The sequence below is a fragment of the Oryx dammah genome, unplaced genomic scaffold (genome assembly GCF_014754425.2).
Source record: "Oryx dammah isolate SB20612 unplaced genomic scaffold, SCBI_Odam_1.1 HiC_scaffold_19, whole genome shotgun sequence".
NCBI classification, from domain to species: domain Eukaryota; kingdom Metazoa; phylum Chordata; class Mammalia; order Artiodactyla; family Bovidae; genus Oryx; species Oryx dammah.
The window spans coordinates 76,489,593-76,509,344 of record NW_024070203.1 but is presented as its reverse complement, the minus strand read 5'-3'; the positions used below and the strand labels follow the sequence as shown (position 1 = coordinate 76,509,344).

The 19,752-nt window shown below is 36.8% G+C and overlaps 1 protein-coding gene across 3 annotated transcripts in view; it reads left to right on the top strand.

The window, feature by feature from the left end:
* VPS13B (vacuolar protein sorting 13 homolog B) overlaps positions 1–19,752 on the top strand; it is a 772,631-nt gene that overhangs the window by 388,531 nt on the left and 364,348 nt on the right. For all 3 annotated transcript variants that reach the window (XR_005724545.1, XM_040260994.1, XM_040260993.1), the window contains exon 25: positions 12,010–12,213. Coding sequence is in view for 2 of the 3 variants with exons in the window: in XM_040260994.1 (XP_040116928.1) it covers positions 12,010–12,213 (204 nt within the window). In the remaining variant the exon portion in view is untranslated. The remainder of the gene's footprint in view (positions 1–12,009; positions 12,214–19,752) is intronic.

The following is a 19,752-nucleotide window of genomic DNA, read 5'->3' as shown; positions in this document are numbered from 1 at the left end:
TCAGTGATCAGTGCAAAGAAATAGAGGAAAACAACAGAATAGGAAAGACTAGAGATCTCTTCAAGAAAATTAGAGATACCAAGGGAACATTTCATGCAAAGATAGGCTTGACAAAGGACAGAAATGTTATGGACCTAACAGAAGCGGAAGATATTAAGAAGAGGTGGCAAGAATACACAGAAGTACTGTACAAAAAGGATCTTCACGACCCAGATAAACACGATGGTGTGATCACTCACCTAGAGGCAGACATCTGGAATGTGAAGTCAAGTGGGCCTTAGAAAGCATCACTATGAACAAAGCTAGTGGAGGTGATGGAATTCCACTTGAGCTATTTCAGATCCTGAAAGATGATGCTGTAAAAGTGCTGCACTCAATATGCCAGCAAATTTAGAAAACTCAGCAGTGGCCACAGGACTGAAAAAGGTCAGTTTTCATTCCAATTCCAAAGAAAGGCAATGCCAAAAAATGCTCAAACTACTGCACAATTGCACTCATCTCAGATGCTAGTAAAGTAATGCTCAAAATTCTCCAAGCCAGGCTTCAGCAATACGTGAACCGTGAACTTCCAGATGTTCAAGCTGGTTTTAGAAAAGGCAGAGGAACTGGAGATCAAATTGCCAACATCCACTGTATCATGGAAAAAGCAAGAGAGTTCCAGAAAAACATCTATTTCTGCTTTATTGACTATGCCAAAGCCTTTGACTGTGTGGCCCACAATAAACTGTGGAAAATGCTGAGAGAGATGGGAATACCAGAGTACCTGACCTGTCTCTTGAGAAACCTATATGCAGGTCAGGAAGCAACGGTTAAAACTGGACATGGAACAACAGATTGGTTCCAAATAGGAAAAGGAGTACGTCAAGGCTGTATATTGTCACCCTGTTTATTTAACTTACATGCAGAGTACATCATGAGAAATGCTGGGCTGGAAGAAGCACAAGCTGGAATCAAGATTGCCGGGAGAAATATCAATAACCTCAGATATGCATATGATACCACCCTTATGGCAGAAAGTGAAGAGGAACTAAAAAGCCTCTTGATGAAAGTGAAAGAGGAGAGCGAAAAAGTTGGCTTAAAGCTCAACATTCAGAAAACGAAGATCATGGCATCTGGTCCTATCACTTCATGGGAAATAGATGGGGAAAGAGTGGAAACAGTGTCAGACTTTATTTTGGGGGGCTCCAAAATCACTGCAGATGGTGATTGCAGCCATGAAATTAAAAGACGCTTCCTCCTTGGAAGGAAAGTTATGACCAACCTAGATAGTATATTCAAAAGCAGAGACATTACTTTGCCGACTAAGGTGCGTCTAGTCAAGGCCATGGTTTTTCCAGTGGTCGTGTATGGATGTGAGAGTTGGACTGTGAAGAAGGCTGAGCACCGAAGAATTGATGCTTTTGAACTGTGGTGTTGGAGAAGACTCTTGAGAGTCCCTTGGACTGCAAGGAGATCCAACCAGTCCATTCTGAAGGAGATCAACCCTGGGATTTCTTTGGAAGGAATGATGCTAAAGCTGAAGCTCCAGTACTTTGGCCACCTCATGTGAAGAGTTGACTCATTGGAAAAGACTCTGATGCTGGGAGGGATTGGGGGCGGGAGGCAAAGGGGACGACCGAGGATGAGATGGCTGGATGGCATCACTGACTTGACGGGCGTGAGTCTGAGTGAACTCCGAGAGTTGGTTACGGACAGAGAGGCCTGGTGTGTTGCGATTCATGGGGTCCCAAAGAGTTGGACACAACTGAGCGAGTGAACTGAACAGTGGTTTAAAAACGTTTTCTCCTTGAAAGTATCATTAAGATAGCAGAAATCCAGACACTTGGAAGAAGTATAGCAATATCTTTATCAAACTCTTACCAGAAATTAATCCTTTCTAATTGATAACATGAAGATAGAGCAATAAATAAAATAATATAAGTACACATAATGGAGCAGTTCTCCTGGGTTCCCTTACCGTACTGCTCTCCACGCGGTGCCCTTTCCCAATAAAATCTCTTGCTTTGTCAGCACATGTGTCTCCTCATACAATTCATTTTGAAGTGTTAGACAAGAGCCCAGTTTCGGGCCCTGGAAGGGGTCCCTCTTCCTGCAACAAATGGCGACTCTGGCGGTGACTCTTCTTCGCTGAGACTGACATCCTGACCACTCGGGGTACTCAGGAGCCAGCTTGCCTGCCAATGGACCAGACCCAGTGGCTGCAACTGGGACCCTTTTGTCCCTGGTCTCCTCCTGACGCGGACAACTGGCCAGAGTGCCCCGACTGGTAAGGAACAAGAGACTTTATTGACCTCTCCCCTTCTCTCTCTCTTTCCTGTCCTTAACCTTCCTATCCTTCCCTGTGTTTCTAGTCCCCCCGGTCCTGGATGCAGGAATCTGGTCAAAGGGCCCTCATCCTGAGCTGAGGATTGGAGACTGATCACCTCCTTTTGGCAGAGAACTCGAATTCTGGTTCTGGTCTGGTCTGATTTCTGGTAGGGCTGAGTTCCAGTCTTCCCTTCTCTGGAGGCCCAGGGAAAAGTCCCATAACGCCTGGGTATCTGTAGGTGGCAGGATACATCTGTAAGACCACCCCTTTTGCTCCCCCTCCCTCCTCCTCCCCCTTCTTTCAACCTGGCTTCCTTTTCTCCCTTGAAATCTTTGATGTTAGTACTTAGATCTGAAGTTCTGTGTCTCTATAGGAGGTTTTCTGAGAGACTATTCTTGTATTTAAGGGCCTCCCTGGTGGAGCCAAGGTTAAAGCATCTGCCTGCAATGTGGGAGACCTGGGTTTGATCCCTGGGTCGAGAAGATCCCCTGGAGAAGGAAATGGCAACCCACTCCAGTATTCTTGCCTGGAGAATCCTATGGATGGAGGAGCTTGGTGGGCTACAGTCCACAGGTCGCAAAGAGTCGGACACGACTGAGCGACTTCACTTTCACTCACAAATAATGGGGAAAAGATTAGCATCACACAAGGTGTATGATTGGTCAATACAAACATGAAAAGATGCTTATCATTATTCATTGGGGAAAATTAAACAAGAAGGCATAATACTATACACCTATTAGATTGGCTAAAATTTAAAAGATGAAGTATTGTGAACCAACTAGAGCTCTTTGTGTACTAATGATGGGAATTACATAACAGTTTTGGAAACAACTTGAAAGTTCCTGGAAGGGGGAAAAAAACTTACTGTACAACAAACCCAGTCATTCCTCCCTAAGTATTTCTTCAGAGAAACAAAAATGTATATGCATGCAGAGACTTTTATATTGGTGTATTTAACAGCTTATTTGTATAGCCCAAAACTAAACATCACCCAAATGTTCATTGAAAGTAAAAGTGATGTCACTCAGTCGTGTCTGACTCTGCAACCCCATGGACTGTAGCCCTCCAGGCTCCTCCATTCTTGGGATTCTCCAGGCAGAAATACTGGAGTGGGTTGCCATTCCCTTCTCCATGGGATCTTCCGAACCCAGGGATCAAACCCAGGTCTTCTGCACTGCAGGCAGACGCTTTACCCTCTGAGCCACCAGGGCAGTCCCTAAATGTTCATTAGTAAGTGAATTAAACAAATTCTATCCTATCCATACAATGTAATACTATTCAGCCATAAAAAAGACAAGTTATTGATAAAATGTAAAATTATGGAAGAATATTACAAGCATTACCCTGAGTGAAGGATCCCAGACCAAAAAGTCCTTACTGTATAATTCTTCTTATGTATAATGTTATGATAGTAAACCACTACATTGTGACAGAAAGTAGGTTCCTTGTTGCCTGGAGGTAGGGCAGGAATAGGGAAGGAGAAGGGAGTGATTGGAAGGATAGGTTATAAAGGGATATGAAGAAACTTTTGGCAGTAATAAGAAAGTTTGTTATTCATAGTTTATATTTAGTAGCAGCTCAGTGAAAGTTGCTCAGTCATGTCTGTCTCTTTGCAACCCAGTGGACTGTAGTCCATGGTATTCTCCAGGCCAGAATACTGGAGTGAGTAGCTTTTCCCTTCTCCAGGGGATCTTCCCAACCCAGGGATCAAATCCAGTTCTCCCACATTGCAGGCAGATTCTTTACCAGCTGAGCCACAAGGGAAGCCCAGTAGTAACTCAATCCCTACATAATAGACATATATATGTATGTGTATATCGAGAGAGAGAGAGAGAGAGATGGAATCTAGAAAAATAGTAGTGATGAACCTATGTACAGGGAAAGAATGATGACACAGACATAGAGTACACACTTGTCGACATAGCAGGGGAAACGGTGTGGGATGAACTGAGAAAATAGCATTGACATACGTACTCTATCATATGTGAAATAAATAGCTAGTGGGAAGCTGCTATATAACACAGGGAGCCCAGCCTGATGCTTGTTAATGACCAGGAGAGGTGGGATGGGAGGTAGGAGGGAGGCTCAAGAGGAAGGGGAGATATAATTATGACTGATTCACATTGTTGTATGGCAAAAACCAATACAGCATTGTAAAGCAATTACCCTCCCATTAAAAATTAAAAAAAAAAAAAAAAACTTAGTGCTATTTGGAGTTATCTACCAGAGACCTTATATTTTGAGGACTTATTTTAGTATTCATTGTAGCCTTGGAAGGATTATCCTACTCCACATAATCTCGTTATCCATAGCTATCCCATCTAAGGATGAATTCTGCTCCTGTTAGTGTTTTAGCCTGGGAGTCTAAAAGTCCCTGATGCTGGGAAAGATGGAAGGCAAAAGGAGTAGGGGCCAATGGAGGATGAGATGGTTAGATAGCATTACCAGCTCATTGGAAATGAATTTGAGCAAACTCTGGGAGATAATGGAGGATGGAGGAGCCTGGCATGCTACAGTCCATGGAGTTCTAAAGAGATACAACTTAGTGACTCAATAGCAGCAACTACTATTATTATTAAGTTTTTTCTTTTACTTTGAGTATCAAAGTAAATGAAAAAAATTAAAATTAATGGGGTTTCCCTGATAGCTCAGTTGGTAAAATATTTGCCTGCAACACAGGAGACCCTGGTTCAATTCCTGGGTCGGAAGATCCACTGGAGAAGAGATAGGCTACCAACTCCAGTATTCTTGGGCTTCCTTGTGGCTTAGCTGGTAAAGAATCCGCCTGCAATGTGGGAGACCTGGGTTTGATCCCTGGGTTGGGAAGACTCCTTGGAGAAGGGAAAAAGGCTACCCCACTCCAGTATTCTGGCCTGGAGAATTCCATGTATAGTCCATGGCGTCACAATGCGTCAGACATGACTGAATGACTTTAACTTTCACTTCACTTTCACACAGAATAGTATGGTGATTTCTGTGTCTTATTAAAGGTAAGACTGTGGCTCAAAACTAGAGCTCTGGAATATCGCCTTTAGATATTCACCTTGTTTAGAATTAAGCTCATGTTTTATTGTTGTTTAAATATAAAGCGGTTCTAAGCCAAGTCATCACATAAATAACTTATTTTTGGTCTGGTATTCCCTTATTATGTCTGCTCTTTTCTTTACATTTCCTCAATCACTTGATTTCTAGGGGCTTCTTGCTGCTGCTCCCCAAACACCAAAGACTTTTTTTTTTTTTTGAGAAATAAATGAAGGCTGAAAGAACCTCATGCCGTGAGAATCCCTCTGTACCCAAAATATAATGAATTTTATCTATGCATTTAATTCTGCTTTTCTTTCTTGATGAGTCCTAATAAACCAACTTCTTTTAAACTGCTACCAATTGCTATATCCAAAATTGATCACAAGGTTGTTGGGAACTTTAAGTGAGATATTTATGAAAATAACTTTGCAAGTTCTGAAATGCTGTATAAATGACATTTTGATAGTTTAGATTGACTCTGATATAAAACTTGAGATCCTCTATGTAAATTATCTTGAATATCCCCAATGGAATGTGGCAGTATTCCTGAAGAGACTAGAAGCTACAAAACCACACAGAATTTTGAAGAATCAAGTACTCAAAGATTTGTTGCTGATTTTTGTAGTTCAGTTGCTAAGTCCTGTCTGACTCTTTTGTGACCCCATAGCTTTTCTGTCGGTGACGTTTCCCAGGCAAGAATAGTGCAGTGGATTGCCATTTCCTTCTCCAGGAGATCTTCCGACCTAGGAATCAAACTTGGGTTTCCTGCTTGGCAGGCAGACTCTACCCCTGACTGAGCCCCTAGGGAAGCCCGATTCAACAGACATCTGCATAATAAATAGATAAGGGAGGTTTTGTTTTTTTTTTCTTTCCATTTTTAGGAAGTCTTTGACTTAAAATTTTAAACCACACTATCAAACATGTATTGAGAAGATAAAGCAGTACAACACTGGTTAATACACTGAACCAATGGTACAAGTTTGAATTTGAGACTTTACTTGTAGTTTGTAAATATCCATATAGCGTATTATATCTCCATATCTCTGGAAATTGCTTCATTAGGAATCTATGAAGGCAAACACATTATGTCTAATCACTGAAGGATTTACTTGAAAACTCTTTTCAGAAATGGGCTCCCCTGGTGGCTCAGATAGTAAAGAATCTGGTTGCAGTACAGGAGACCTGGGTTTGATCCCTGGGTTGGGAAGATCCCCTGGAGAAGGTAATGGCCACCCCCACCAGTATTCTTGCCTGGAGAATTCCATGGACAGAGGATCTTGGTGGGCTGTAGTAGATGGGGTCGCAAAGAGTCGGACACTACTGAGCCACTAACAGTTTCAGTTTTCAGAAATAAATACACTAAGGAAATGTAATTTTATTAACAATTATTTATTTTATTATTTTATAAATACTCAAAATCTTTGCAAATACTATTTGATATCCTTGTGTGCCAGATTAACCTAAATTTTAATGGTAAAACATGAGACTCCAAATAAACCTCTTTTTGTGAGTGATTGCTTTAGCCTGTATTCCAGGCTCCCTCTGGATTCTGTCAAAATTACAGATGATGACTTGATTTTTTTTCCATTTAGCAGTGCATTTAGCATTTAGCAGATATTTATTGAGTGCTACATATAGGCCAGAAATGAGGGGGAAAGATTATAAGATAAACACATGAAGAAGGCCATGCCTATGCACATCATAATCCAACTGTTGAAAGCCACAGGTAAAGAACATATCTTGAAGGTATTAGAAAAAGAGAAAAAATGACACATTACATGCAAGAGGGCTGAATTTTTATTGTTCGCTTACTTCTCATAGGAAACTGTAGGAATCAAAAGATCAACATCATTAAATTATGAAAAATTTTTATAAAGCCTCTCAACTCAAAATTCTAAATAAAAAATATATAACATTTATGAATGAAGACAAAATAAAAGCAGTTTTTGTATGAAAGAATCTATCACCAGTAGAACTACACTGTAAGAAATCCTAAAGGAAATCCTTCATGCTGAAGGGAAATGAAACCAGATGTTTGAGCAACTTTTCAAATGTTTATTGGCCATTGAGTTTGCTGTTTTATAAACTGACAGTTCATTTTGTTTACATTAATTTGTATTTTCCTAATTATTAATGCAGATGGACAGATTTTCATTGTTTATTGGCCACTTAATTTGCTCTTTTTATGAGTTATTTCATATCATTTACTTAATTTTTCTGTTAAATTTCTTAGCAGTTTGAAGAGCCTCCTTATATTCTGTAAATGCAGACCCTGTAATACAGTTATATGCTTTAATATTTATGGCATTTTTGGCCAAAAATCTTTAATCTTTCTTAGTGAAGTATACCTATAAAACTTTTTTTGGAGGAGGGTGTCCTGGCTTATAAAGTGTTGTGGGCCCTAAAATACAAACACGTGTTTGTATTATAATATATGTAAGATCCCTAAAATTTCTTCTACTCTTTTAATTTTAATATTAATGACCCTAAATAAACATCTTTCTTATGAGAGGTTTCTCACTAGCTAATCTGGGGTTTTTTTTGTTTGTTTTTTTTCCCATTTATGTTTTTTTTTGAAGTACTTCTTATCCTTTGTTGTGCTATGGACTTCTTTGAGTATCTTATAAAAGTCTTTCCCCCAGAACAGTGTATATGTCTACTAAATTTTACATACACTGTCAGAAACTTTGTGGACTTTGGATTATAGCCCAGTGTATATGCTTCTTGATTCTATTCAATTTCTACTTCCATACCGTTTTTTAATTTGTTAGAATGACATCAGAAGTGTTTGTACATACACATTAATTAATTTGGTTCATTATTGCTTAGAGCTCTCAAGTAGTGTATATACTTTAAAATATCGTGCAATCTCTATATGTAGGGCACACCTAAACAGATTTATTGTCATGTCTGAATTTGTTGTAGATCCTTGCATCAGCTGCAGAGAGCTAAACTGCCGTGTCAGTTCCTAGAACTTATTCATTGGCAGTCAAAGCCTTGGACACTATAAATATTTAACCTGGTTGAATCAAAGTATTTGTTCATAGGCGTGATTTCCATCAACCTTGACTTTCATCTGAAATATTTTACCAGTTACCCCATTTCCTTTAATGTCTTGAGGAACTAGTCTCTCAAACCTTAAAAGCTGTGTTTATTCAAAAATTAAATGAATTCTCTTTAATGTAAAATCTTCTTTAACATAATAAAACTTCAGTCTTCTCTCTACCAGTAATTAAGTATGGGAAACTAGAGAAAGAATAGATTTTATACTCCTTTCCTATCCATTTATTCAGGGTTTTTTTTGCTGTAAGTTCAGTTTTCACCACAATATTGGAATTTGGCATTACTGTCTAAGAACACAATCATTCAGTTCAGACAAAACTGGATTTGTATTCTTGTACCAATCATTTTTTAATTTCTCTATGCTTCTGATTTTCAGTTTTATTTTGTAAACAAATAGTGTGACTAAGTGTAATGCTCTGTATGAACAGGGTGTTGTTTGTTTTGTGAGTTTTTTTGGCAGAAACTTTCTTTTGAAACTGAATTTTAATGTTTAGTAACAGTCCGTATGCTAAACAAAATAGCCTTTCTAAATATTCACTTAAAGCTCTTTCTTGTTCCACATGGATCAGACATTGCTTGCTGGAGTTCCATTCCTGCTTGGTTTCCGTTGACAGTTTATCTATGAATTTTCTTCTTCCTGTTTACCTTTCTGTTTACTTTTCTATCTGACCCTCCTAATATACTTCAAAACTTCTCACGGCCTCCACATCATGTCTTTTATATTTTATGCACTTGGCTGTTGCTCTTGCTATTCTTATGACTGGAATGATTCTTTACATGCACTGAAATCCTGTCTGTTCTTCAAGAGTATATTTTCTTGAGCCTTGTCTTTGCCTTTCCAGCCCAATTAAGTCTTGTTTCTGATTGGTTATAAGCTTAAATGAAAAATATATGTGCAGTTAATTTTTAAAGAATATAATGTTACATTTTATGGTTAATATCTTGCATATATGCAGAATATTATTGATATTTAATCACCTTCATACATACCCAATATAAAGTTGCCTCCTGTGGTGCTCATTTTTTAGAGAATTTTAAAAATGTTTTTTTGGGATTTACATAAATACAGGGCTTCCCTTATGACTCAGTGGTAAAGAATCCATCTGCCAATGCAGGAGATGTGGGTTCGATCCCTGTGTGGGGAATATCTGCTGGAGACAGAAATGACAGCCCATTCCAGTATTTTTGCCCAGGAAATCCCATGTACAGAGATAACCTGGAAGGCTACAGTCCATGGGGTTGCAAAAGATTTGGACATGACTGAAGCCACTAAATTACAACAGCATAAATACAATAAATTGCGCATGTTTAGGTTATCTAATTTGATAACATTTGGCTAATGTATCCATGAAATCACCTTCACAGTTGAGATAATGCATCATCCTCAAAAGTTTCTTTGTGCCCCTTTGTTATTCTCCCTTTCACTCCTCCCCTAGTTCCAGATAATCAGTGATACTGTTACTGATTAATTTTCATTTGCTAGAATTCTGTATAAATGGAATCATACAGTTGTGTTCTCTTGCTCTCTCTTGCCTAGCTTCCTTGATTCAGCATTGTGATTTTGAGATTAATCCATGTTTTTGCATGAATCTGTAATTTATTTCTTTTTATTGCTAAGTATTCTGTTTTACTGTTGTTTAACTTACTAGTTAACATTAAGATTTTTTCTAGGTTTAGACTCTTAGAAATAAAACTGCTATGGATAGTTTTTTATAGGTCTGTGTGGATATAGATTTTAATTTTTCTTGGGGAAACACTTAGGAAATGGTTCATACATATGGTAGATATGTCTTTTTCAGAAACTGACAAGCTGCATTCTAAATTTTGTTTTTTGTCAGAGTAAATGAGAATTTTAGCTGCTCTACATCTTCACTGATACTTGGTCTGGTTATACTTTTTTAATTTCGGATGTGTTAATAGGTCGTTAGTAGTAGCTCATTGTGGCTTTTGTGGGTATATTTTTCAGTACAGCTTGAAGGATATGAGTTGAACATTTATCTTCAGAATTTTTGCGTTGTTATTTTAAACCTCTGAATTGAAGAAGCCTGGATTCTGTGATAGTTACTTTCCTCTTTGAAAATAATGATACTTTTCAAGTTTATGTCATTGCTTATTTGACATGCTGAATACACAGTATACTTGGTGACATTCATATACAATTACTTAATGGTTAGAGTTAAAGGAAATCAGAAGTAGTGACAATAAAGACAGCATCATTTCTCTTAAGTAAATATACTTTATGCCCAGAAAAGTATTTAGAAACTGTTTATACTTTCTTTATGTGTCAGTTCTAATTATTTAAGAAAAAGTAAAATAATCTTTTTAAAAATTTGGTTTGGAACAAAACGATTTCTTTTTAGAGAGTACTAATGATTATGAAAGCCAAAAGGAATTAAACTTAAAATTTTCTAACTGCTTTTTTCTAGGAATTCTAGCCATTAGATTAAAAAAAAAAAAAAGAGTTATACCCTGAGATTTGAGACTTCCCCACACAAAAAGCAAGAAAAAAATGTAACCCATGTACTGTTTTATATCAAATAAGGATTGACAACACTGTTTTTAGGCATCTGTTCTGCCCACATAAGAAGCCAGCTTTATCATCTGGATGTGTCCTGCGGCTGAAACTTCTTATAAATATGAGAATTTCTTTCTTTCTTTTTTTAATGGCAAGCAGAATATGGTATCCAGCTGTGGATTTGCTTATATATTGTGTTTGCATTTTCCCCCAGGCTTCTTTTATACAGTATATGGCAATATGTTGTCATACAAATTCCATGATTAATGCTTATTTATGAAATCTTATGTAAATATCTTAGAACTTAGTCAAACAACGTGCAAGTTAAACAGTTTTTTTTCCTGGATATTGGAATGACAAATCTGAGGGGAATAGTAGGTTGGATAGTTTATGTTTTTTACCTATAGAAAAGTCTCATATAACATTTTCCTTTTACTATTCTCTGTTATATCTTTTCTTTTTACTGTATTTTGCTGGGTAAGAAATCCACTTTCAGATTTACTCTTCAGAAAATAGAGAAAATTTAAACTGTAAATAATTCAAAAATAAGAATGGCAATTATATATTATTAAATAGTCATATATACTAGGATATATTTGATTTCTAATTTTTGATCCTGAGGGTTCTGTTTAAGAGGCATTTATTTGTGATTCTATTAGTCATTTATTGAAAGAAATCTGTCTAATCATAAGCTGTTGTATTAGCATTTAATTCTATTAGTATAATATTCCTACAAAAATGCTAACTTGCTATAAAATATCAAGTTATTAATATGGGACCAATTATAGATATGATTAAGTTTATTATATTTGTCTCACATTCAATTCATGGTTAAATGTTTAATATTGTATATTTGATTTATTTGTCTCTATATCATCAGAATGATGGTATCATGATAATATGTATATAATAATTAGAGTATACATTATAGATCATGATATAGTACTATGATAAATGATTTACTGATAGATTTTTATTTCATGTATTCTTATTTCTGTGGACTTAGTTTTAAGTTTCTCACATTAAGTATTTTAGTCAGTTTTGACCAGAAGTTAAAAGATTTGTTTTTGCTTTTTATTTTTTTCCTTTTGCTTAGGTGCAGCTCTTATATGAGTTAACAGGTATCATGAATAAAGTCTGGAATAAGATTCAGAAGAGAGGCAATCTCAGTTCTTCTTCAGCTTACCCGGAGTCCATGGTAGGGCCTTTCCCTAGCTCTCCAGTTAGAAGCAGTATAGGCACAGCTCCTCCAGATAATAGCACATGTAGCCCATCTGCTGACATTGGAACTACTACTGAGGTAAGTGTTTCTGAAAAATTGTGTTAGTAAATGAAGGGTGATATATATATACCACAGAGCTTTATGTCAGGATTGAGAATGAAGATGACCTTACCTCTGTGGAAGCTGATGAGTTTAGAGGCTCATGAAGTGCTGTGGTAGCTGTGGCTGTGTTACTGTTTTTCTTAGGTTCAAGGATTTTCATCACTTTCAGTAGTTAGTGGGATAGTTCAGGAAAGTAGAGGTTCTGTGAAATGGCAAAAACTAAGGCACAGTAAATGTATGGCTTCTCAGAAGTATAGAAACTTAGAAGCTGACTGCAAAAGAGGCTCAGAACCAGAGTGTCTTTATTATCTTTAGATTGTGATTTTCAGTCTTGACCAATGCAAAGTTCTCTCCTTCTGATCATAGAAACCTTCCTTTTCATTTTTCACATTGTGACCTCACCCAATATATCTGTGCCCTTTTTATAACAAATATTTTCAAAGCCCCTCCTTTACTATCCTAAAATGAAAATAAACATAACCTGCATATACATATGTTTTCAAAAATAGTATTCTGAATAAAATATAAAGAATTAAAGGAAAGTAAAGTATAGTAAATTATTATTGTAATATGTAAATGCTCAGGCATGGTTACTTTAGAAGTTGTAATGCAGTTGTCAGGTACATAGAATTACTGTGAATGTATCTGATGCAAACATACTTTTACAGGACTGTATTAAATGCTGCAAGTGGGACCATTGTTGGTGTGATTTTCTGAAATAATGCAAACTTGATAAAGTTTCAAAGAAAAGAAATTTTTTGTTCTTTTCAGTAGTTGCATTTCTGGAGTTCTGAATATATATTAAGTGTCAGTCACTTAGTCTTGTCTGACTCTTTGCGACCCCATGGACCATAGCCTACCAGACTCCTCTAGTCCATGGGATTCTCCAGGCAAGAATACTGGAGTGGGTTGCCATTTCCTTGTCCAATATATACTAAAATCATGCATAAATACAAAAAATACTGTTTTTAGATTTAAAACAGGATTTAATGCTCAAATATTTACTTATAAACAGGATTTTCACCTACTTCAATTACTGTCAGATAATCTTCTCCATTTTGGCTGATTTTGGTATTGACCATCTGGTGATGTCCTTGTGTAGATTTGTCTCTTGAGTTGTTGGAAAAGGGTGTTGCATGACCAATGTGCTCTCTTGACAAAATTCTGTTAGCCTTTGCCCTGCTTCATTTTGTACTCCAAAGCCAAACTTGCTGTTATTCCAGGTATCTCTTAAGTTCCTACTTTTGCATTCTGATCCCCTGTGATGAAAAAGACATGTTAGTTTTTGGTGTTAGTTTTAGGTCTTGTAGATCTTCATAGAACCAATCAACTTCAGCTTCTTAGACATCAGTGGTTGGGGCAGACTTGGATTCCTGTGATGTTGAACGATTTCCCTTGGAAGTGAACTGAGACCATTCTGTCATTTTTGAGATTGCACCCAAGTCCTGCATGTTGGAGTAGTACTATTGGTATTTGACCCTTGCATAAGCAACTTCTCTATCCTCTATTCCTGCTTATTCCAGATCTTAAGAATCACAATGACCTAAGTGACAGAAGTACTTTTTTTTCCTCCCCAAATGAAAATCTAAAACTGTTCGGGATATGGAGTCAATGGGACATACCCTTTTGGGATAAAAACATTGACTTCCTTCTGGAAATTGCAGGGCATGTTCATCCGTATTAGATCTCATAATCAGGGTTACCATATCCTTCTGTTTAGCTTGGACACAGCACATTTCTAGAAAGTACCATTTAAATTGTACTTTGTGTGAATGGCAGGTTCTAGATGTATGACCAGCAGGTGTTCATTCCAGGTGAGCCCTGTCTTTTCTTAACTTGCGATGTTTTTAAAATACTTCTTTCTAAAAGGCTGCTCCCAAAATACGTGCTTCCTCATGCTCATCTTAACATTGTTTAATACAGTACTTAGTAAACAGTTGTTTAGTGGGACAGTCTCCTTTCTACCAGTGAAGTGCCCAGAGTATTTAACTTCTTTTATCAGTTTCACTTGTATTATCCTTGTCTATCAATGTATCACCATAAGCTTTTGATTACCAAAATTTTTCACAAAGTGTATTTTGTGCAATGTCAACATATTGGCTGTGAAAAAAGAAGTCTTTGGTTAAATAAGTTTAGAAAATACTACATTAAAGAAAGTTGAAGTTCTTCCTTTTTCAAAACCATATTATATCTGTCTTTGTCTGACTTGCTTAATACAGTAATCTCTTAGTCTCAAGAGCTTTTGCACTGTAAGAACACTATGCATTGTAAGAACTTTACTGCAAGAGCTTTTGGTATCTCTTATATGTGGAATCTAAAAAATGATAGAAATGAACTTATTTACAAAACAGAAATAGACTCACAGACATAGATAACAAACTGGTTATCAGAAGTGGTAGTGTGTGGTGTGGAGACGAATTAGGAGTTTCGGGTTAACATATACCACTACTATATATAAAATAGTAAACAGCAAGAACCTGCTGTATAGCACAGGGAACTATATTCAGTATCTTGTAGTAAGGTATAATGAAAAAGAATCTGAAAAATATATTTGTGTGTGTGTGAATTTATATATATATATATATATATATATATATATATATATATATATAAAACTGAATCACCATCCTCTACACCAGAAACTAACACAACATTGTAACTAACTATAAAAATATATACATAGTATATATATTTTGGTGGTTAGTTACAGTAGTGCTTCCCTACCATTTTCATGTCATTACATATATAGAAGATGATGTTTGCATCTGGAGTAATCAAAAGAACCTCTCAGTCATTGAAAGCTCCATTCACTCTAGGCTCTACTCTGAAACCCTGAGGGCCAAGAGTTCCATGTCCCAGCAAAGTTTTGAAACATCCTGTGGTGTCTCTTAGTTAGTAAACTGAGTAATAGTATCACTTTGATAAATATATTTTTAATATTTTTATTATTGCCTCAGTAAAAGGGTGTTGACGTTGATGAATTTAATTGTCACATTGAAATTATCCTATAGTTATATTCTATCCCTTCCCCATTGTAACAAAATCGTTTTATAACAGCATAGTGCTACTGTGGTATACCATTTAATTAGTTCAACAAAGTCTTCTTCATGTAGTTAGTGCTAAGAAGAAAATTTAAATTTTTATGTGTTCCTAGAGGTGGCATGATTTCCCTGGTGGCTCAGTTGGTAAAGCATCCGCCTACAATGCGGGAAACCCGGGTTCGATCTGTGGGTCAGAAAGATCCTCTGGAGAAGGAAATGGCAACCCACTCCAGTATTTTGCCTGGAAAATCCCATGGATGGAGGAGCCTGGTAGGCTACAGTCCATGGGGTCGCAGAGTCAGACACGACTGAGTGACTTCACTCACTCACTCAGAGGTGGCATGTTAAATATTTAGAAGATTTCTGTGAGTAGAGCTGGCATCAGCTGGCATGGCTGGCCCTACCTCATGCCTGATCAAGGCCTGTCTTGCCTTCCTGGTGGTGTCTCTGCCCTTTGCCCTAATATGGCTCTGATGGAGGTGTTCTTGCCAGGTAGGGCACATAAGAGAGAAGGCAACTGCCCACAGCTCTGTTACCATGGGGTAGCCCAGAAGCAAGTACCATCTTCAAGCAGAGGTCACAATCTTCTGCAGTAGAGAGCAAGACAGTAAATGCTGTCTTTGCATGCCATGCTATCTCTGTTGCAATCATTCATCTCTGAGCACTTTGCAAGCATTGTTTCTGTTAATTATGAGTTGGGTAGAATTGTTTCCCTTTTACAATGAAGAATTTGTAACTACAGAGGTTAAGTGACTTGGTTGAGATCATATAGGTAAGTGGCAAAGCTGAAATGAAAACTTCTGCCTTCTAACTCCAGGGTCCCTAATGTGTGTTATCATATGAATTCTAGAACTTGATTCATTGATAAATTTTTATTTTAAAAGTAAATTGTTGCCACCAAGTGTAGGTGTGTTCTCCTTTTTCCTGCTCAGCACTTGAGGTTTTGTGGAATATTTTTATTCAGTTATAAAAAATTCTCAGACAACAGCAGGAAGATTCTTCTACATTCCCATTATTTTCTAGAACTTCTCATGTTCTCTCTCTTTGTCTGTGAACCACTATTTGTTAGTTGATTTTTATTTGTTTTCTTTTTTTCTCTACTGTCATTAGTGCTTTGTTTTCATTCCAAGGCATTTTCTCAATTCCTTTTTTAATTCCACTTTACCAAGTATCCCTTTAACTATGTCTAATCCACCTAGTTTCAATCAGTGAGGCAAGCAAGGATTTGGAAGGTGAGAGAAGAGAGAGGTTGGTGTTTTTCTTTCTTGTTCCATCCCCATTTTGGTGCCCATATGGAAAATATTCACGACACTTCTATAGTTCATTGAAGCCTCATGTGAATCGTCTGTTTTACTGAAAAAGCAGCTGTTTTTTTGGGTCCAGGCTTTATGTAAATGGTTCCAACCTAGACTCCAGTTTGCCCTGAGTGAGAATTAAAATGACATTGCTCAAACCTCTAGATCCTTACATGAGTTTGATACCTCCCTTTACCACCACAGACTCAGTTCCCGTTCATTACCCAGATTTGTGTTTCCTCTTTATTTCTGACATCTTGAGATTTCCTTTTATTTATTTCAAGTTTCAGTATTTTATTAGTCAGAGGAAAGCGACATTCTCACAAGGACAAAGGTGTTGACTAGGAAGGGAAACCACCGGAGATAGTACAGTACCTGGAGCTAGTAACACTAGGATGGTACTGCTATAAATAGGCTTAAAGGCATGGAAAACAGGGACTAATACTCTGACTTCCTATTTTTTTCTTCCTTCCTGTCTCCTGCTGCTGTTCCACAGAACAACTAGAAAGCAGAGGACAAGAATATTTGTGCATATTGTTCGCATAGGTTAGCTTCCCAGATAAACAGTGTATTAATGATTGAAAAAGAATAGATGAAAGAAAAGACAAAATTCTTGTGTTTTATCTAGAATTTCAGTGCTTTCGTGATAGAAATGGAAAACATTCATTTCAACTTGATCTGCCATGTTACTTGACTCTAAATTTCTTTAACATCTTTGAGTACTGAGAACCGGTCTTTGGAATCTTTGTTTTCTTCATTCTGTCTTGGATGTGTTATGTTAGATTTTCAAGATCAATGGTTAACTTTTTTTTGCTGAATATTTTTATTGTGGTAAAATATAAGTTAACATTTACCATTTTCACCATTTTTATATTTATAATTAAGTGGCATTATTAAATGATATTCAGTGCCCCAGCCATAACAACTATCCATCTTCAAAACTATTTCATCATTTCATACAGAAAGTCTTCTCCCATGAAACAGTGACTCCCCATTTTCCCATCGCCATTCTTGATAACCATTATTAATACTTTCTGTCTCTGTAAATTCATCTATTCTGGGAACCTCATATAAGATGAATTGTAAGTATTTGTTTAGCTTATTTTACGTTGTATAATGTTTTAGAGATTTATTCACATAGTAACATGTATAAGAATTTCATTCCCTTCTATGGCTGATATTCCATTTGTTTATATATCTTATTTTATTTATCCATTGATCTTTTGATGGACATCTGGGTTATTTCTACCTTTTAGCTATTATGAATAATGCTGTATGAACACAGATATATAACGGTTGGTTAATTCTTAATGAAGTTATTTTGTCTGAAGATATTGTATGCATTTTGTATGACCTGTGCCTGACAATCCATTTCAAAACTAATACTAGAAATGCTATTTTAATTTTTCTTTACCTATTGAAATATGTTGATAACTGAGTTATTTATTAAATAAGTTAAGGAGTAGAGGAAAGTGAATGTAGAATCATTCAATATACTTTATTTAGTACTGATTTTCTTAATCAGAGGAGCACATTTCTGTCATTTTAATGATTTGCTTACCACCAGTATGGATGGTATAGAATTAAGACAGCACTTAATATTATCCCTGAATGAATTCAAGCATATTTCAAATTTTGCCAAAAAATGTAGTACCAAAGAGAAAAAAAGTGAAAATTAAAAGTCATTTACTTAGTTTCCATAGTAACTTTGCAAACATAAAAATAGAATGTTGGTAATTTATTTTCTCTAAGGTGTGTTTTTTTTTTCTCCTAAGGAAAACCAGCTAATTGTGTCTGCTACTTCCCCACTTTTTGTCATAGACTCTACTTTGTCAGCTTTAAGGATTGCCTCCCTCTAATTTGGGATAATAATTTTGCAGAGCTTGACAAGTGAGCAAAGATATTTCTCTTAATTCCACGTGTTTACAGCTATTCTATTGAAAGGGATTGTTGGAAGTCTCATTTACTAGAAAACTGAAATGCAGTGAATTTCCGCTAGTGACACACAAACCAGGGACTGGGCCGACTCATCCAAGTGTGATTCTAAGTTAATGGAATCTATAGAAAACACTTTGGAATCAGACAACTTGCATTTTTATCTCTAAAGTTTATGATCACATTGTGTTCAGTCACTTCAGTCGTGTCCAACTCTTTGCACCCCATGGACTGTAGCCCACCAGGCTCCTCTGTCCATGGGATTCTCCAGGCAAGAATATAGGAGTGGGTTGCCATGCCTTCCTCCAGGGTATCTTCCTGACCCAGGGATCAAACCTGCATCTCCTGAACTGCAGGCAGATTCTTTACCACTGAGCCACCTGGGAAGCCCTGTGATCACATTCTTTAACCTCTGCTCTTTAGTTTCATTATCTCTAAAAGTGGAGATTATATTCATCTCAATATGTTAGTACAAATATTAATTGAGTATCTATGAATATGGTATGTTCCTCTCTTTGTATTTTCCTTAATTTCAGTAAGATTTTGGTTTTCTTTTTAGAAATCGTCCCCATTTTATTATAGAAATATTCTTTGGTATTTGGACCTTTTGTTCAATTGATATGGTTATATACTAGTTTCTTCCTCTTCCTTTAAGGAACTAGTAACTTTGTTTGATTGTCTTTCTTTTTAAAAAACATTTATTTATTTTTGGCTGTGCTGGATCTTCACTGGTCTGCAGGCTTTTCTCTAGTTGTGGTGAACGGGGGCTACTCTCAAAATGTGCTTCTCAGGCTTCTCGCTGCAGTGGCTTCTCTTTTTGTGGAGCACGGGCTGCAGGGCACACAGACTTCTGTAGCTCCCAGGCTCTAGAGCACAGGCTCGATAGTTGCTGCACAGGCTTAATTGCTCTGCGGCATGTGGGATCTTCCTAGATCAGGGATCAAACCCATGAATCCTGCATTCACAGACAGCTTCTTGACCACTGAACCACCAGGGAAGCCCCTGATTTTCAAATGTTAAGCTGATCTTGCGTCTGGAACAAACCCAAGTTGGCTGCGGTATAGTTTCTTTTTTTATATCTTGATGGATTGTGTTTGTTAATATTTTATTTAGGGTTTGGGTTTGTATAGTCATCAGTGATACAGACCTTTAACTTTTCTTTTACATGAAAACTTTGTTGTATTTTGTTGTCATGACTGTGCTATCTTCATAAAATGATATGGGAAGTGTTCCCTCTTGTTTTA